This window comes from Salarias fasciatus, chromosome 5 (assembly GCF_902148845.1).
Source record: "Salarias fasciatus chromosome 5, fSalaFa1.1, whole genome shotgun sequence".
In the NCBI taxonomy this organism is placed as follows: domain Eukaryota; kingdom Metazoa; phylum Chordata; class Actinopteri; order Blenniiformes; family Blenniidae; genus Salarias; species Salarias fasciatus.
Window position 1 is genome coordinate 8,678,499 of NC_043749.1, and position 13,141 is coordinate 8,691,639.

Genomic DNA, 13,141 nt, shown 5'->3' on the forward strand with positions numbered 1-13,141 from the left:
ACTTCAGTCTGTTCCGCCGTCGTGCTCTCAGAACATCGAGACACTGAAGACCACATGCAGCATGCTGGAGGAGCAGGTGGTAGAGCTGGAGTCCCTGAATGACGAGTTGCTTGAGAAAGAGAGGCAGTGGGAGGCGTGGAGAGGGGCTCTGGAGGACGAGAAGAGCCAAGCGGAGAGGCGCGCCAGGGACATGCAGAGGCTGCTGGACAACGAGAAGCAGAACAGGTAACGCTCACTCGTCCACTCGCCAGCGTCTGCATGCATATATGGTTCAGGGAAGTTCTCCTTTCATGTTTAATTTGTTGTTATTGTTTTCTAAGGTTGCGCGCAGACCAGCGCAGCTCAGAGTCCCGCCAGGCGGTGGAGCTGGCCGTCAAAGAGCATAAGGCTGAGATCCTGGCTTTGCAGCAGGCTTTGAAGGAGCAGAGGCTGAAGGCTGAAAGTCTGTCGGATACGGTGAGTCCGCCACTCCGCCCTCTGACTTTAACACGACCGTCGGTGCTTGAAAAGAAACAGCTGGACAGATAAGTTCTGAAGGTAACGTGTTTCCACATGATCTCGTAGCTCAATGATCTGGAGAAGAAGCACGCCATGCTGGAGATGAATGCCCGCAGCTTACAGCAGAAGCTGGAGACTGAGAGGGAACTGAAACAGCGGCTGATGGAAGAGGTAGGAAGTGCGATAAAGCCATTGTAAATAATATCATAACCCACATTTATTACATTTAAGCTCCTACTTATTCTTAATGACACAAATAAAACCAGATTTCATCTTATTTGAGGTAATTATCTTTATCTTATGTTTTCCACAGCAAGGGAAGCTCCAGCAGCAGATGGACCTCCAGAAGAGCCACATTTTCCGTCTGACCCAGGGTCTGCAGGACGCCCTGGACCAAACCGACATGCTCAAGACCGAGAGGACGGACCTCGAGTACCAGCTGGAGAACATACAGGTGAGGCAAGACAGAATAAAGCGGCCTCCAGGGAGAAAGACAGTCCGACCAAGATATTGAAATATTGTAACTGATGTTGCCAAGTGAAGAAAGATCTCTGTGGGACTTTAGGGAAAATGTGATCTTAATTTATGTGTTCCCAAAGGAAACTGTTTTAAAAATTGTCTGCAGAGGTAATTTCCTCTTTGAGCTTGTGTTTTCCGTCCTGCAGGCTGTGTACTCCCACGAGAAGGTGAAAATGGAAGGAACGATCTCCCAGCAGACCAAACTTATCGATTTCCTCCAAGCCAAAATGGACCAGCCCACCAAAAAAAAGAAGGTAGAAGAGAATATTCAATGATAATTACCTATTACCCACATTATATTGGCTTCAAGGTTAAACGGCTCCATGTATTCCCTCGCATAGTGTTAGTATTGCTAATTTTGAATCTTTATAAACAGACTGTTGATGTTTCATTTTGAAGCAGGGTATATTTGGGCGGCGGCGGGAGGATGTGGGAACCACCACCAACGGGGCCCTGGCTCCACCGGCCCAGCCGGCAGTGCCCTTACAGTACAGTGACATGAAGCTGGCTTTGGAGAAGGAGCGATCCAGGTGTGCGGATCTTGAGGAAGCGCTGCAGAAGATGAGGATAGAGCTGCGCTCCCTGAGAGAAGAGGGTAGGAACACTACTAATTGTCTCTTAGATCTGCTTATTTCACTCCAGTATTCTCATTCCCCCCCCCCAAAATATAGGTTTGTTGTTTAAGAAACTGTGACGTGAGTCAGCTCAGTGTCTCCTGGTCCGATCTATTCCCAGACATGTTTTAACAGAGTTAGAACGAGAGCATCCTGCTCCATTACTTGCACCTGCCCGGTCCTGTGAGACTCATCTCATAATCTGTTAGGTTTTTGATAATGGAGACAAATATTTACCGCTTAGTAGCCCCCTGATCTAATACGGGGCTGTTCTCTGTCAATGCAGCGGCTCATTTCAAAGCCCAGGAACACGCGACTCCCTCCTCAGCCACCCAGGCCCGACATCAAATCCTCATGTCGGCCATCGTCAAGTCTCCTGAGCATCAGCCCAACCCCAGCAGCCTGCTCAACCCCTCCACCCGATGCAAGGAGACTTCCACACCTGAAGGTTGGTCTCTCACAGCCTCCTAAAGAGACACACAGGTACAATCCCATCGGCGTGAATTCAAGCGCGGACGTCCAGCCAGCGAGATGCCCTTGCTAGCCAATGGACTCCCCTGTTCACTTGTGTCGTTTATCTCGTGTGTTTTATGTGTGTTATTTGGTCAATGGTCAATATCACAAAGCGGGATTACGACGTGAAATACAGTTGGATAACAACACTCAGTTCACGTTAAACCTGGAGCTGGCTCCAAGCAGCACGCACGGATTGAAGGGGGGGTCGGGTTGGGGCAGCAGCTTTGTGGTTTTATCCACTGTGTGTTTATCCAGCTAACATTGTAATCCTGCTTGGGCCTGTCTCACAAAGTGAAGCCACACTGGATTAGCCAGGTAACGTTGGTCAGGCCTTCCACTGTACACATTTTTTTTTTCTGTCTTGAATTTGATCAGAGATCATTCAGTGAATATCCAAACTGAGTAGATCCACAGACAAACAAATACGGAAAATAATAAAAAGAAATAATAATTGAACTTTCTTGAATTCATTATAATAAAAAAAAAAGGCAAGCTTGCTTTGTGAGGCAGGTTCCTTACTGTCCGTGTTTGTTTTGCTTTCCACCTAGTTATTGTCAGACTGCTCTCTCCTTTCTGTCTCTTTCCTCTTGCTCCTCACAGAAAAGAGGAGGGTCACATTTGAAAGTAAGTTAGCAGTCACCACCGTGTGTCTCCTCAGCGTCCCCCCTCCCCACACCCCCTGCTGTGCATGCATGATCCCCTGTGCACACACATGCTCATCGTCATCCCGTGCACCTGTCCTGTTGCCAACAGCGACTTGACCTGGGACGTTTCCTGTATTTAACGATCATGGTTGACATGATGTTCTTGTCTCTTTTTTCGTTTTCTTTTTAGCAGCATTGCTGGAGTCATGGTTTAAGTAGTGCAGGGTAGCTTTTATTCAGCAAGAAACATTTGATTACATCTCATGCTTGGCATGCGCAATCTGATTCTGATTGACAAAGAAATACTGGTGCAAACCATTAAACTTATAATTACAGTTGCGTTATTATTTCCAATCCTCTTACACTTGGGGTGTCAAACATATGGCCCAGGGGTCAACACAAGCCTGTCTGAGGGTCCCATCTGGACGACATTCAAAGTGTCAATGTGGACTGGAATTTTTCACTAAAAGTAGCTGCTGTTGCTAATTTATTTATGAGGGATTGCAGGTTTTTTTTTTTTAAGTAGGAGTAGCAAACATAACACTCAAGTCGAGAGATCAGCAGTAAAAGCGAGTTATGTTGCTGCTTATAAAAGCTCATCAGCATCCAAACCACACTTGTGAGGGTAAATATGTAAAAACATGCGTGCTGGAGGCTGCAAATGGAGGACTTGATTTTGTGACATTCCATTGTAATTTTCCACCAGAAGGCATCATTAAAAAGCAGTAAAGTGTTGTAGCGGCTCTATTTTTTAGTTAAATGTTTGTAAAAACAGTTAAATGTAAAATTTTGTTTGATGCATTTACACTTTTTTTGCACTAAAATAAACATGAAAACTTAGTTTTTAAAGGTTATTATATCAGAAACTGCTCCGGTCCCTTGGACAGGGTGGGATTGTATGTGGCCCCTGGACTGAAAATGAGTTTGACACCCCTTGCCTCATACTGCTTGAAAACAGCTGAGACGCATTCGATCTTTGACGGTAGACGATTCGTTCAGGCCTGAGCCGCAGTATCACGACGCCACATCCTGCTACTTTCAGTGACTCCTTTCCACGGCCATTTATGTCTTCTGTTTTTGATTTGTAGAGTTTGGTCGTCGTGTGAAGGAACGAATGCACCACAACATTCCGCACCGCTTCACCGTGGGCCTCAACATGAGGGCTGCCAAGTGTGCCGTCTGCCTGGACACCGTGCATTTTGGACGGCAGGCCGCCACTTGTCTCGGTCTGTATCCGGCCAGATTGAACGCGAAAATATTTCAGAGGACACATTATTGGCTCGTCGACTCATACTGCTAAATCATTTTTGCAGCACTTTCATCACGTTGGTCTCTCGTACACGATGCAGTCAAATCTCTCTTGTTTTGACCATCAATTTTGTTTCTGCAGTTGTGAAAACAGGAAGAAATGTGATTCCTAAGCTGACAGGGATTAGATAATACAAAAACAAATATGTAAAACATTGTTGTCCTCACACTCATTATCAGTCACAGTGATGACTTCAGGTCAAATAATGACAAAACTTTGAATTTTGTGGGGTCTTTACCGCTTTACCTATAAAAACTTGGCGTGTAAAATAAAGCATGCATCTGCGACGGGCCTTTTTTTAATCTCTCCTCCTGTCTCGTTGCAGAGTGCCACACCTTGTGTCACCCTAAGTGCTCACCATGTCTTCCGGCCACCTGCGGCCTGCCGGCTGAGTACGCCACTCACTTCTCAGAGGCTCTGTGCCGGGAAAAGGCGAACTCGCCGGCGCTGCAGGTCAAAGAGGCCAGTGGGCATGTGCGCTTGGAGGGATGGATGAAGCAGCCCAGGTGACCGGTTCAGCGCATCACTGCAGCACACGGCACATGCAGCACGCTCCTGCATCGCTCCTGCACAGCAGCGATTGCATTAAAAACTATTGCATGTATTTGTGTCGTTGCTTTCGTAGGAATGGGAAGCGAGGTCAGCAGGGCTGGGAGAGGAAATACGTGGTGCTGGATGGAACCAAAGTGTCCGTCTATGACACTGAGCCCAGAGAAGGTCAGGATTTAACGCTTTCAAATAGCAGTGCTTTCATTTTCATTTGAAACAGAGCTCTAACTTTATAGAAGAGGAGTAGTAGTGGTTGTAATTCGACCACTTACGTTACTACATTTATTGGTAATACAACAGAAATCAATAGGAATCAAGTGGTTTTTTTTTTCTTCTGCAGACTGTATAAAGCCAGAGGAGGAGTTCGAGCTGTGTCTGCCTGATGGAGAGGTGACTGTTCATGGAGCTGTTGGAGCCTCTGAGCTCATCAACACCGCCAAGTCAGGTACCGGATCAATACCAGCTAATCCTGTCACACTCAACCTATTATAGAATTTCAAGTGAATCAGCGCCACCCCCCCCCTAAAATTTCAAATTGACTCTCATGTCCCATCTAATGCTTTAAATCCCAAAATACAACAATATGTTGACAGTTCTGCTCAGCTGTGAAATTAAGCCGCGAGCTGGTTTCCCAGCTGATCCATCTTTTTTCGTGTGTGTGTGTGTGTGTGTGTGTGTTTGTGTGCAGACATCCCATATGTGTTGAAGCTGGAGTCGCATCCCCACACCACGTGCTGGCCGGGCCAGGCTCTGTACTTCATGGCTCCCAGTTTCCCCGACAAGCAGCGCTGGGTGGCGGTGCTGGAGTCCGTGGTGGCCGGCAGTCGTGGCTCTAAAGACAAAGTGGATTCCGACGCTGTAAGTACATCAAGCGTCTGGGGTCTGACCAAAACAAAAATTAAAAAAAAAAAAACAACCTAATTCCTCCTTTTATACAAAACAAGTTTGGCTGTTAGGCCCTTTCAAACAGTAACTTTATCCAAGGGGAGCTGTATTGTTTGGTGTGAAGATTGGGTGAAATATATAGACTGCCTCCATTAAGCATCAGCCAGTGCCTTCACTTCTTTTTCTCCCTCTCCCTCTCCTTTCTCTCTCTTGCATGTGGTCAACATCCGTCTTGTATTTACTTGTCGTCATCGTCCTCGTTCGTGTGAATACACTGTGCGTGTGTATCTCCATTGAACTGGGTTGTGTGGATCATATTATAGGCAGGTGTTTCTAAAAGACAGAAGAACCTATCCCCTCTGGTTCAGGTACAGTAAGTAGCTGCACGAACGCTTGGGCTTCAGTCGACCGACCGGCTGAGCATGCAGTAGCTGTACTCATCTGCGCACACCTGCAGCACAGGTCGACACAGTCTGAGGGTCAGTTACTGAATGTAGGCTGCCTTTATTTAAAAAATAAAAGAGAAGCTGCATTCATACATGAATCTAAGTAGTGCATGGATGTGAACAGACTGCTGTGCACCACTGACTTGGTGTCCTATGCTGTGTTTTGCATGCTTCCTCAAAGGCCATGCACTGCTTCAGCCCCTTTCACTGAAACATGACAGACACATGCGCACACGTGACCGCTTGAAGTGAGCTTCAACCTCAGTGTGCAGAAGTCTGCAGTTAGTGCCTCATGTGTTTGTTGAAGTTTCAGAAGAAAAACATCTCGATCTTCCCTATATTCTGTGCCAGCTGACCCTTGGAAGGTTTTCCCTGAACTGCTTGTTTCCAATAATATGCAACCCCCCCGTCCTTGAGTTGATTTAACTGCCGGCTTCTAGCCTGAAAACAGTAAATTACGCGTCGGCAGTGAACCCAAATGTGATCTGTAAATATCTGTTTTCTTTCCAAAGGGCCTTAATGTTTCCTTACCAGCCTTCACTTTTTTTCAGGAGTTGTTATTCACATAAATAACAAGCAAATGAAAAGTTAATCCATAATAATTAAAGGATTTTTAGGTCGGTGCTTAGTGCTGAAGTCTAAAGTCTGTATTTACGGCGATGATACCACCTTGGTATTCACCAAGCTGGCAATCGATTGATTTTGATAGATTGTGTGGTGAATTTAAAAAAAAAAAAACGGTCTTGGTATTCATTACTATCGCATAGCAAATGCTGTGCATCATTGCCTTAAGATATAAAACTGTAAATGTAGAGCAAATTTTAGTGTCCAGTGTGGCGAAGTTCTCCATAAAACTGTATGTCCAGGAGGGATCTTTTAAAACTTGCTGTTCTCGCTCTGACTGCACTCTGACTCTCTCACAAACTCCACCATCCCTTTAACTTCCTGTTGTTTTTAAGTTGGATTTTCTCAGTTTTCCCTGCAGCTTTCATGAAGATTCAGGCTTGACTGCAGCCTCTTTCCTTTTTTAACTTTAAGTCCGATTTGACTTCCACTGTCTCTAAATGCTACACACTTATAATGGTATTTCTGTACTATACTGAATGGTAACCATACATTTTGTTCAGAGGTCTTAATTTGCACTTAAATGCTGAGAGCATTATCGAAATTTTCCAGCCTTCGGAATCTGAAGGCCTGAAACTATACAATGACTTGCTTCCCCTAAAAATTCATTCATGATGTCTTTTTGAAGGAAAGATATCAGTGGTCTGGTTCAGACGTCCCTCACGTGTGGTTTCCACTGACAGTGGGTTTCCCTGGTTCTGTGTTTGTAGAAGCTTTGCTGCTGTGGTTTTTCATGGGTTGGTCTGTTTAGCTTTAAAACAAGTGATTGATGGGATTTCATCCTAACCTGCCTCTTCACCTGCTCCATGTCTTTCTTCTGTTTCTTTTTTTTTTTTTTCCGTTTTTTGTCTCAATAGAAACTTTTGGGCAATTCCTTGCTGAAGCTGGAAGGCGACGACCGTTTGGACATCAACTGCACCCTGCCTCTAACCGACCAGGTACAAAGATCAGAATTTCTTTTTTGTAAGAAAACATACAAAGAAATAAGTGGAGGGCGAAGATCCACCCTCCTGGAGTTTAATTTGTTTTCAAGAAAGTTGCCAAATTACGGCTTAATAAAGTTTTGGGGACACAGTTGAAAACTAGTTTTATTAGTCTGTCCTTAGAAGCTTTTAGAGTTTATTTATTACAATTTCAATTTAAATGCATGAATCCGTTGAACTGAGCAGAAGTTTAAAAAAAATGATTCACTAGAGGAGAGCAGCATTAACTGGCACAACAAGACTTATTGATCAGCATCAATAGGAGGTCCGGTGGTCTGTCAGCTGTCAGACATGGTGTGTGTGTGAAGTGACCAGGTGGGGGTGGGATTGAAGTGGTTTCAGCTCTCTGTTGGGTGGTCTGATCCTCCTCACTTAGAGAACTGCTGGTTTATTGTAAACCTGCAGTGTCTCTTTCAGCAACAACAGCCATGTTTGACTAGTTAAAGGTTTTTTTTGTCGTCTCTTTCCTCAGATCGTCCTGGTTGGCTCTGAGGAGGGTTTATACGCACTCAACGTCATAAAGAACTCCTTGACGCACATCCCGGGACTGACGTCAGTCTTCCAGATCCAGATCCTGAAGGAGCTTGATAAGCTGTTGATGATCACCGGTTAGTAGATGAAGATCATTATGAAGATGCGTGAGAAGTAAATTTAAGTCTCAGATGACTTTCTGGAACAGTTATTGTATGAGTCTATATTATATTTCTCTGTCGTTGATGATGACATGCAGCTACTGGTGAAGTTCTCCAGACACTGTGTGTTGACTTGAAGGTGTGTTTGGTGTGTCCTTCAGGAGAGGAGAGGGCTCTGTGTCTGGTGGAGATCAAGAAGGTGAAGCAGTCTCTGTCGCAGTCTCATCTCCCGGCTCAGCCCGACCTCAACCCCTTCATCTTCGAGACCGTCAAAGGATGCCACCTCTTCTCCTCCGGAAAGGTGAGTCAAGCTCTCGTTACTTACATACACAGCGAAAACCTCCTCGATTGGGATTCAGTCAAAGTTAATGAGCTGAGCATGGCGGTAATGGCGTTGCGGTGCGCTGTGTGATTGCAGGTATTTACTGCTGTCTTGATTGCGGAGTTGTTTCTTTCCTTTACAGATTGACAATGGTACCTGCATCTGTGCTGCTATGCCCAATAAGATTACAATCCTGCGACACAATGAAAGCCTCAACAAGTTCTGCATCAGAAAGGTGACAGAGCCTGGACTGTCACAATGGAAAGGCAGTGTTTTTATCTCGGTGAATATTGTTTTTGTGCTTAAAAAGGTGGCACTGCTTGACGCTCTGTGTTTTTGCAGGAGATTGAGACGTCGGAGCCCTGCAGCTGCATCCACTTCACCGGCTACAGCATCATCATCGGCACCAACAAGTTCTACGAGATTGAGATGAAGCAGTATGTGCTGGAAGGTAGGCCGGGCATAGTTGGACAAGGCGTACACCAGCGTGCGAGGTCTGCACGCTCACACCTGAGCGAGCCGGCGCTAAACGGTGATTCCTCTCCGCAGAGTTCCTGGATAAAAACGACGTGACGCTAGCCTCAGCGGTGTTCGCCGCATCCTCCCACAGCTTCCCCATCTCCATCATCCAGGTTACCACAGCTCCGCAGAAGGACGAGTACCTGCTCTGTTTCCATGGTTAGACATTTGTGTGTTCATACACACACACACACACACACTGTCTGCAGCTGATTCAAACATTACGCTGCTTCGGTTGTATTTTTAATTTGCGTTCTCTTGATTGATTTCTCCTCTCCTTGCAGAGTTCGGCGTGTTCGTGGACTCGTACGGCCGCAGGAGCAGGAGTGAAGATATTAAATGGAGCCGCCTGCCTCTTTCATTTGGTTAGTGGAGCATTTTGAGTTTCAAGTGTGCGGAACAATTCAGGGATGGATTGTGAAACTGTCATTAAAACATACATTTTATGAGCTAAAGTAAGTCTAAATCATAATATGAGCTTTAGTGTAAAACCATCAGTGTAGCTTTTTTCTTACTTGTCAAATATAAATGATTTTAATTATTGTTTTGGTGTTTCAGCGTATCGAGAGCCCTACCTGTTTGTGACCTACTTCAACTCTCTTGACGTCATTGAGATTCAGGGACATGCTGCTCTTGGGTAAAGACCGTTCTCTGAAGTCCAGGTTGTCCAGGTGAGCGAGCACGTGAAGGCCACAGTGTCTCACACCGTCTGTTTCTGCAGGCCTCACTCATACGCACACCTCGACATCCCGAACCCGCGATACCTCGGCCCGGCCATCTCCTCCGGGGCCATCTACCTGGCCTCCTCCTACCAGAACAAACTCCGGGTGATATGCTGCAAGGGCAACCTGGTCCAGAGCCAGGAGGGCGGAGGAGGAGAGCTGCAGAGGAACGGATCCGGACGCAGGTAACGCCAGACTTCTTCAATATTCCAGATTTTCTCTGGATATCATTTGGGTGGCACCGTGCTTGTACTGAGTATTCAGTTTGTTTGTATCACTTTTTTATTCACTCTTGAATAGTTTTTTATTTAAATCATGTTATATATTTTGTGAACTCACGCATGAGATTTTGAACTGAATGTGAGAACAAAAATTTTGCTGTATTAATAAGAAAAGTTTTTCCATTCGAAGACTGTAAAGTGAAGGAATGCTGCACTTTTCTGATCATGTCTGCACTGGTGTTGTCGTGGGGTCACAGGGTTTTGCTGGTACTGATGGGCACAGGTCAGATCCTTCATTTGGTGATGGTTAAATTCCGGCCTTTATGGTTGATCAGGCTCTAAAACAGCAGATTAACACTTTCACTTTTTGCTTTTCAGGAGGAGAGGTCCATTTTTTATCTGTAACAAATTCTGACATTTGTCTCTTTATGATTTATTGTTCTTCATCTCATCAAAATGAATTTTTTAGCCTGCCTTCTGTTAATTGCAGAAAGGAAACAAAATAAAGACTGAATGATTCCTTTTAAGTCCTCTGACTTTTCTCTTACAATATAAATCATCACTAACAGCTGTGCTCTGCAGGCACAGGGAAGCTTTGTTGACTGACTCCATTTTTATTTACAATCCCGGTGTCCACGGTCCTGAGCAAAGCCCCTGACCTCTGACCTCAGACAGAAAACAGTTTATTTGACCAACACTCGGTTCCTCCCAACAGCCCCAACAAGCGAGGGCCTCCCTCCTACAACGAGCACATCTCTAAACGGCTGGCAGCCAACCCTCTGGTCCACGGTGACCCCGGCACACCTCACCGCTACCGAGAGGCCCGCACAGAGTTCCGGAGGGACAAGTCGCCCAGCCGGCCCCTGGAGAGGGAGAAGTCCCCCGGAAGGATGCTGGAGAGCCGGATCGGGGGCTCCCCCGGCAGGGCCATGGCGGACCCCCGCCTGGAGCGCTCCCCCGGCAGGGCCATGGCGGACCCCCGCATGGACCGCTCCCCCGGCCGGATGATGGATGTCCGGAGGGAACGCTCTCCCGGACGATTCGAAGAACGCCAAAGGCTTCACACTGGCTCCGGCCGCACGCCGATCAACCCCGTCAACAAGGTCTGTCCACGAATTCACTCACCGACACGATGCTCAAATGTTTTTACTGACGTTATTCTGGTTCAGCACAGCAACAGTGGCTTTACTCTTTAAGATTTGTATGATTTTTGCTCAAAATTTACAAATTGAATTGATAAATTAAGCTTCACTGAAAAGCCGTAACTGCGACTCTTGTGACAGTAGCGTTGTATTTATAAGAATTGATTCTCATGGAGTCTTTGTTTTGTTGACTTCATCCTCCAGGTGTGGGACCAGTCGTCTGTTTGAGAACCGGCAGAGCCACACCCCCAATGCAGGCACACAGACACACACACACACAAACACACTCATGTTTTGGGAGGATAAAGCAACAGAGAATCAGTGAGAATGTCACCGACTCATGAAGAAACACTGCCACACCTTTTACCTGATGTATAAAGTGAAAAATCCCACCGCAGGAAAACATCTGTAGCTGTCCGAAGCAAAGAGCGAGACCCAGAGACCTGAAGCGATGTCCTTAGAATCAGGTTATTTTTTCAATAAAAGTCAACAAAAGGCCATATTAACAACTTGAGCAGGGTTTTTTGCAGAGCTTTTCGGGATGTGTTCTCTTCTCTGAGTGGGATTTAGTCATTAGGTGTAATTGTTTTTCTTCTACAAAGAAAATCTAAGCTGACGTTGAAGCCTGATCCGGTGGGTTTTTGCCAGCTTAAGTCGGCTCAACAACAATCGTGACAACAGTAGATAAGCACAGTCGTAGCAACTTCGTCTTGCCTGTATATTAACAAAATGATTTGAAGTTACTCCATGAAACACCAGTCCAGCCGGTTCCTTCCCGCTCTCGGTACTGTCCACAGCAGCTACAGATCAGGGCGAGTGTGCCGCAGGCCGCTTATCGCCCGTGTCCCGGTACTTTCAGCCCCGGCCCTGCGCTGGCGTGTCCAAAACACAATCATCATCGGCTGATTACAATCATTCTCAGCTCGGTCCAGCCGGACTCAGCTGCAGCACAAAAAATACTAGATTGAAATCAATGTAATCCCTCCTGTAGAACCACACACACACACACACACACACACACACACACATCCCCTCCGTGTAGGTTGACACTAAAACTGCACTACCCACAATCCCCAGCAGCAATGGAGCAGGACCTTTCTAATCCTTCAGAACGCTATCTGACTGTAAATAGACGAGACATAATTTTATATATATTGAGAAGGAATTTCAAGGCTGGATAAGCCATGTCTATTTTTGTTAAAGAAAAAAGAAAAAAACAAGTGATGCCGTGTCCTCTTGAATGTCCGATGAGTATTCTTCTAATATGTCCAAACGTCCTTTATCAAGTGAGTGATTGTATCTCGATCAGACTCGTGTATGCACTTCCATCCGTCAAAAGGCAAAACCTCAGTGCTTAACTATACGACAGGAGGAGGGTAAAAAAAAAAAACAGATCATGTTTGAAGCTTACAGCACCGTACTCAAGCATTTCTTTTTGTACAATGTTCCTTACTATTGTATATAACCCAAGGTGAAGATGAATATAATCCTTGTTTTTCTCCTGATTCGTCAATGGCATGGATATGTATATCTGAAATGAAACGGAGTGTCGTCTTCTGCTTCTGCCTCATTTGGGTTATATGATTTTACTCCACAACGTTTCAACGAAGCACGCAATTAATATCTCCTTTTCTTTGAAATGTTTGCACAGTGAATTCATGACCAGATTTAGAGAATCTACTCGATTTCTCTGACGAAAGGCACTTTCAGCAAGTTAAAACATGAAGTCCCCGTGATCGTCCGGACTGGGGTGACTTTTATTTACATCATATCATTTGATCTGCGGAGATAGAAGACTTTCATGGTTTTTAGAGATGTTTACTGAATGTATGCAGATGAGACGCCACATTTTAACTTGCCCCAGGTGTCCGTCAACGACGGGAAGCTCAACACTGGAATATCTAACCTCCCTCTCAACGATGAGTCCGCTGTGTGTGAATGTATTAAACCAAGAAGATAAGAGGGTTTTTTTTTTTTTCTCTTCTTTTTGGCCTAA

The 13,141-nt window shown here is 45.5% G+C and overlaps 1 protein-coding gene across 3 annotated transcripts in view; it reads left to right on the forward strand.

The window, feature by feature from the left end:
• The window catches only part of cita (citron rho-interacting serine/threonine kinase a), a 33,337-nt gene extending 20,519 nt beyond the window's left edge, over nt 1-12,818 (forward strand). For 2 of the 3 annotated variants that reach the window (XM_030091455.1, XM_030091453.1), the window contains 23 exons: nt 32-225; nt 321-456; nt 565-669; nt 812-952; nt 1,164-1,271; nt 1,420-1,612; nt 1,918-2,079; nt 3,880-4,017; nt 4,426-4,606; nt 4,726-4,817; nt 4,990-5,094; nt 5,338-5,507; nt 7,462-7,542; nt 8,060-8,195; nt 8,381-8,520; nt 8,684-8,776; nt 8,884-8,992; nt 9,091-9,219; nt 9,345-9,425; nt 9,619-9,697; nt 9,782-9,967; nt 10,719-11,106; nt 11,350-12,818. In XM_030091455.1, the coding sequence (XP_029947315.1) occupies nt 32-225; nt 321-456; nt 565-669; nt 812-952; nt 1,164-1,271; nt 1,420-1,612; nt 1,918-2,079; nt 3,880-4,017; nt 4,426-4,606; nt 4,726-4,817; nt 4,990-5,094; nt 5,338-5,507; nt 7,462-7,542; nt 8,060-8,195; nt 8,381-8,520; nt 8,684-8,776; nt 8,884-8,992; nt 9,091-9,219; nt 9,345-9,425; nt 9,619-9,697; nt 9,782-9,967; nt 10,719-11,106; nt 11,350-11,373 (3,171 nt within the window). In that variant the 3' untranslated portion in view covers nt 11,374-12,818. Of the gene's footprint in view, nt 1-31; nt 226-320; nt 457-564; nt 670-811; nt 953-1,163; nt 1,272-1,419; nt 1,613-1,917; nt 2,080-2,747; nt 2,772-3,879; nt 4,018-4,425; nt 4,607-4,725; nt 4,818-4,989; nt 5,095-5,337; nt 5,508-5,857; nt 5,903-7,461; nt 7,543-8,059; nt 8,196-8,380; nt 8,521-8,683; nt 8,777-8,883; nt 8,993-9,090; nt 9,220-9,344; nt 9,426-9,618; nt 9,698-9,781; nt 9,968-10,718; nt 11,107-11,349 lie in introns of all 3 variants that reach the window. The other variant, XM_030091454.1, reaches the window with a different exon arrangement.
• Nucleotides 12,819-13,141: the final 323 nt, after the last annotated feature.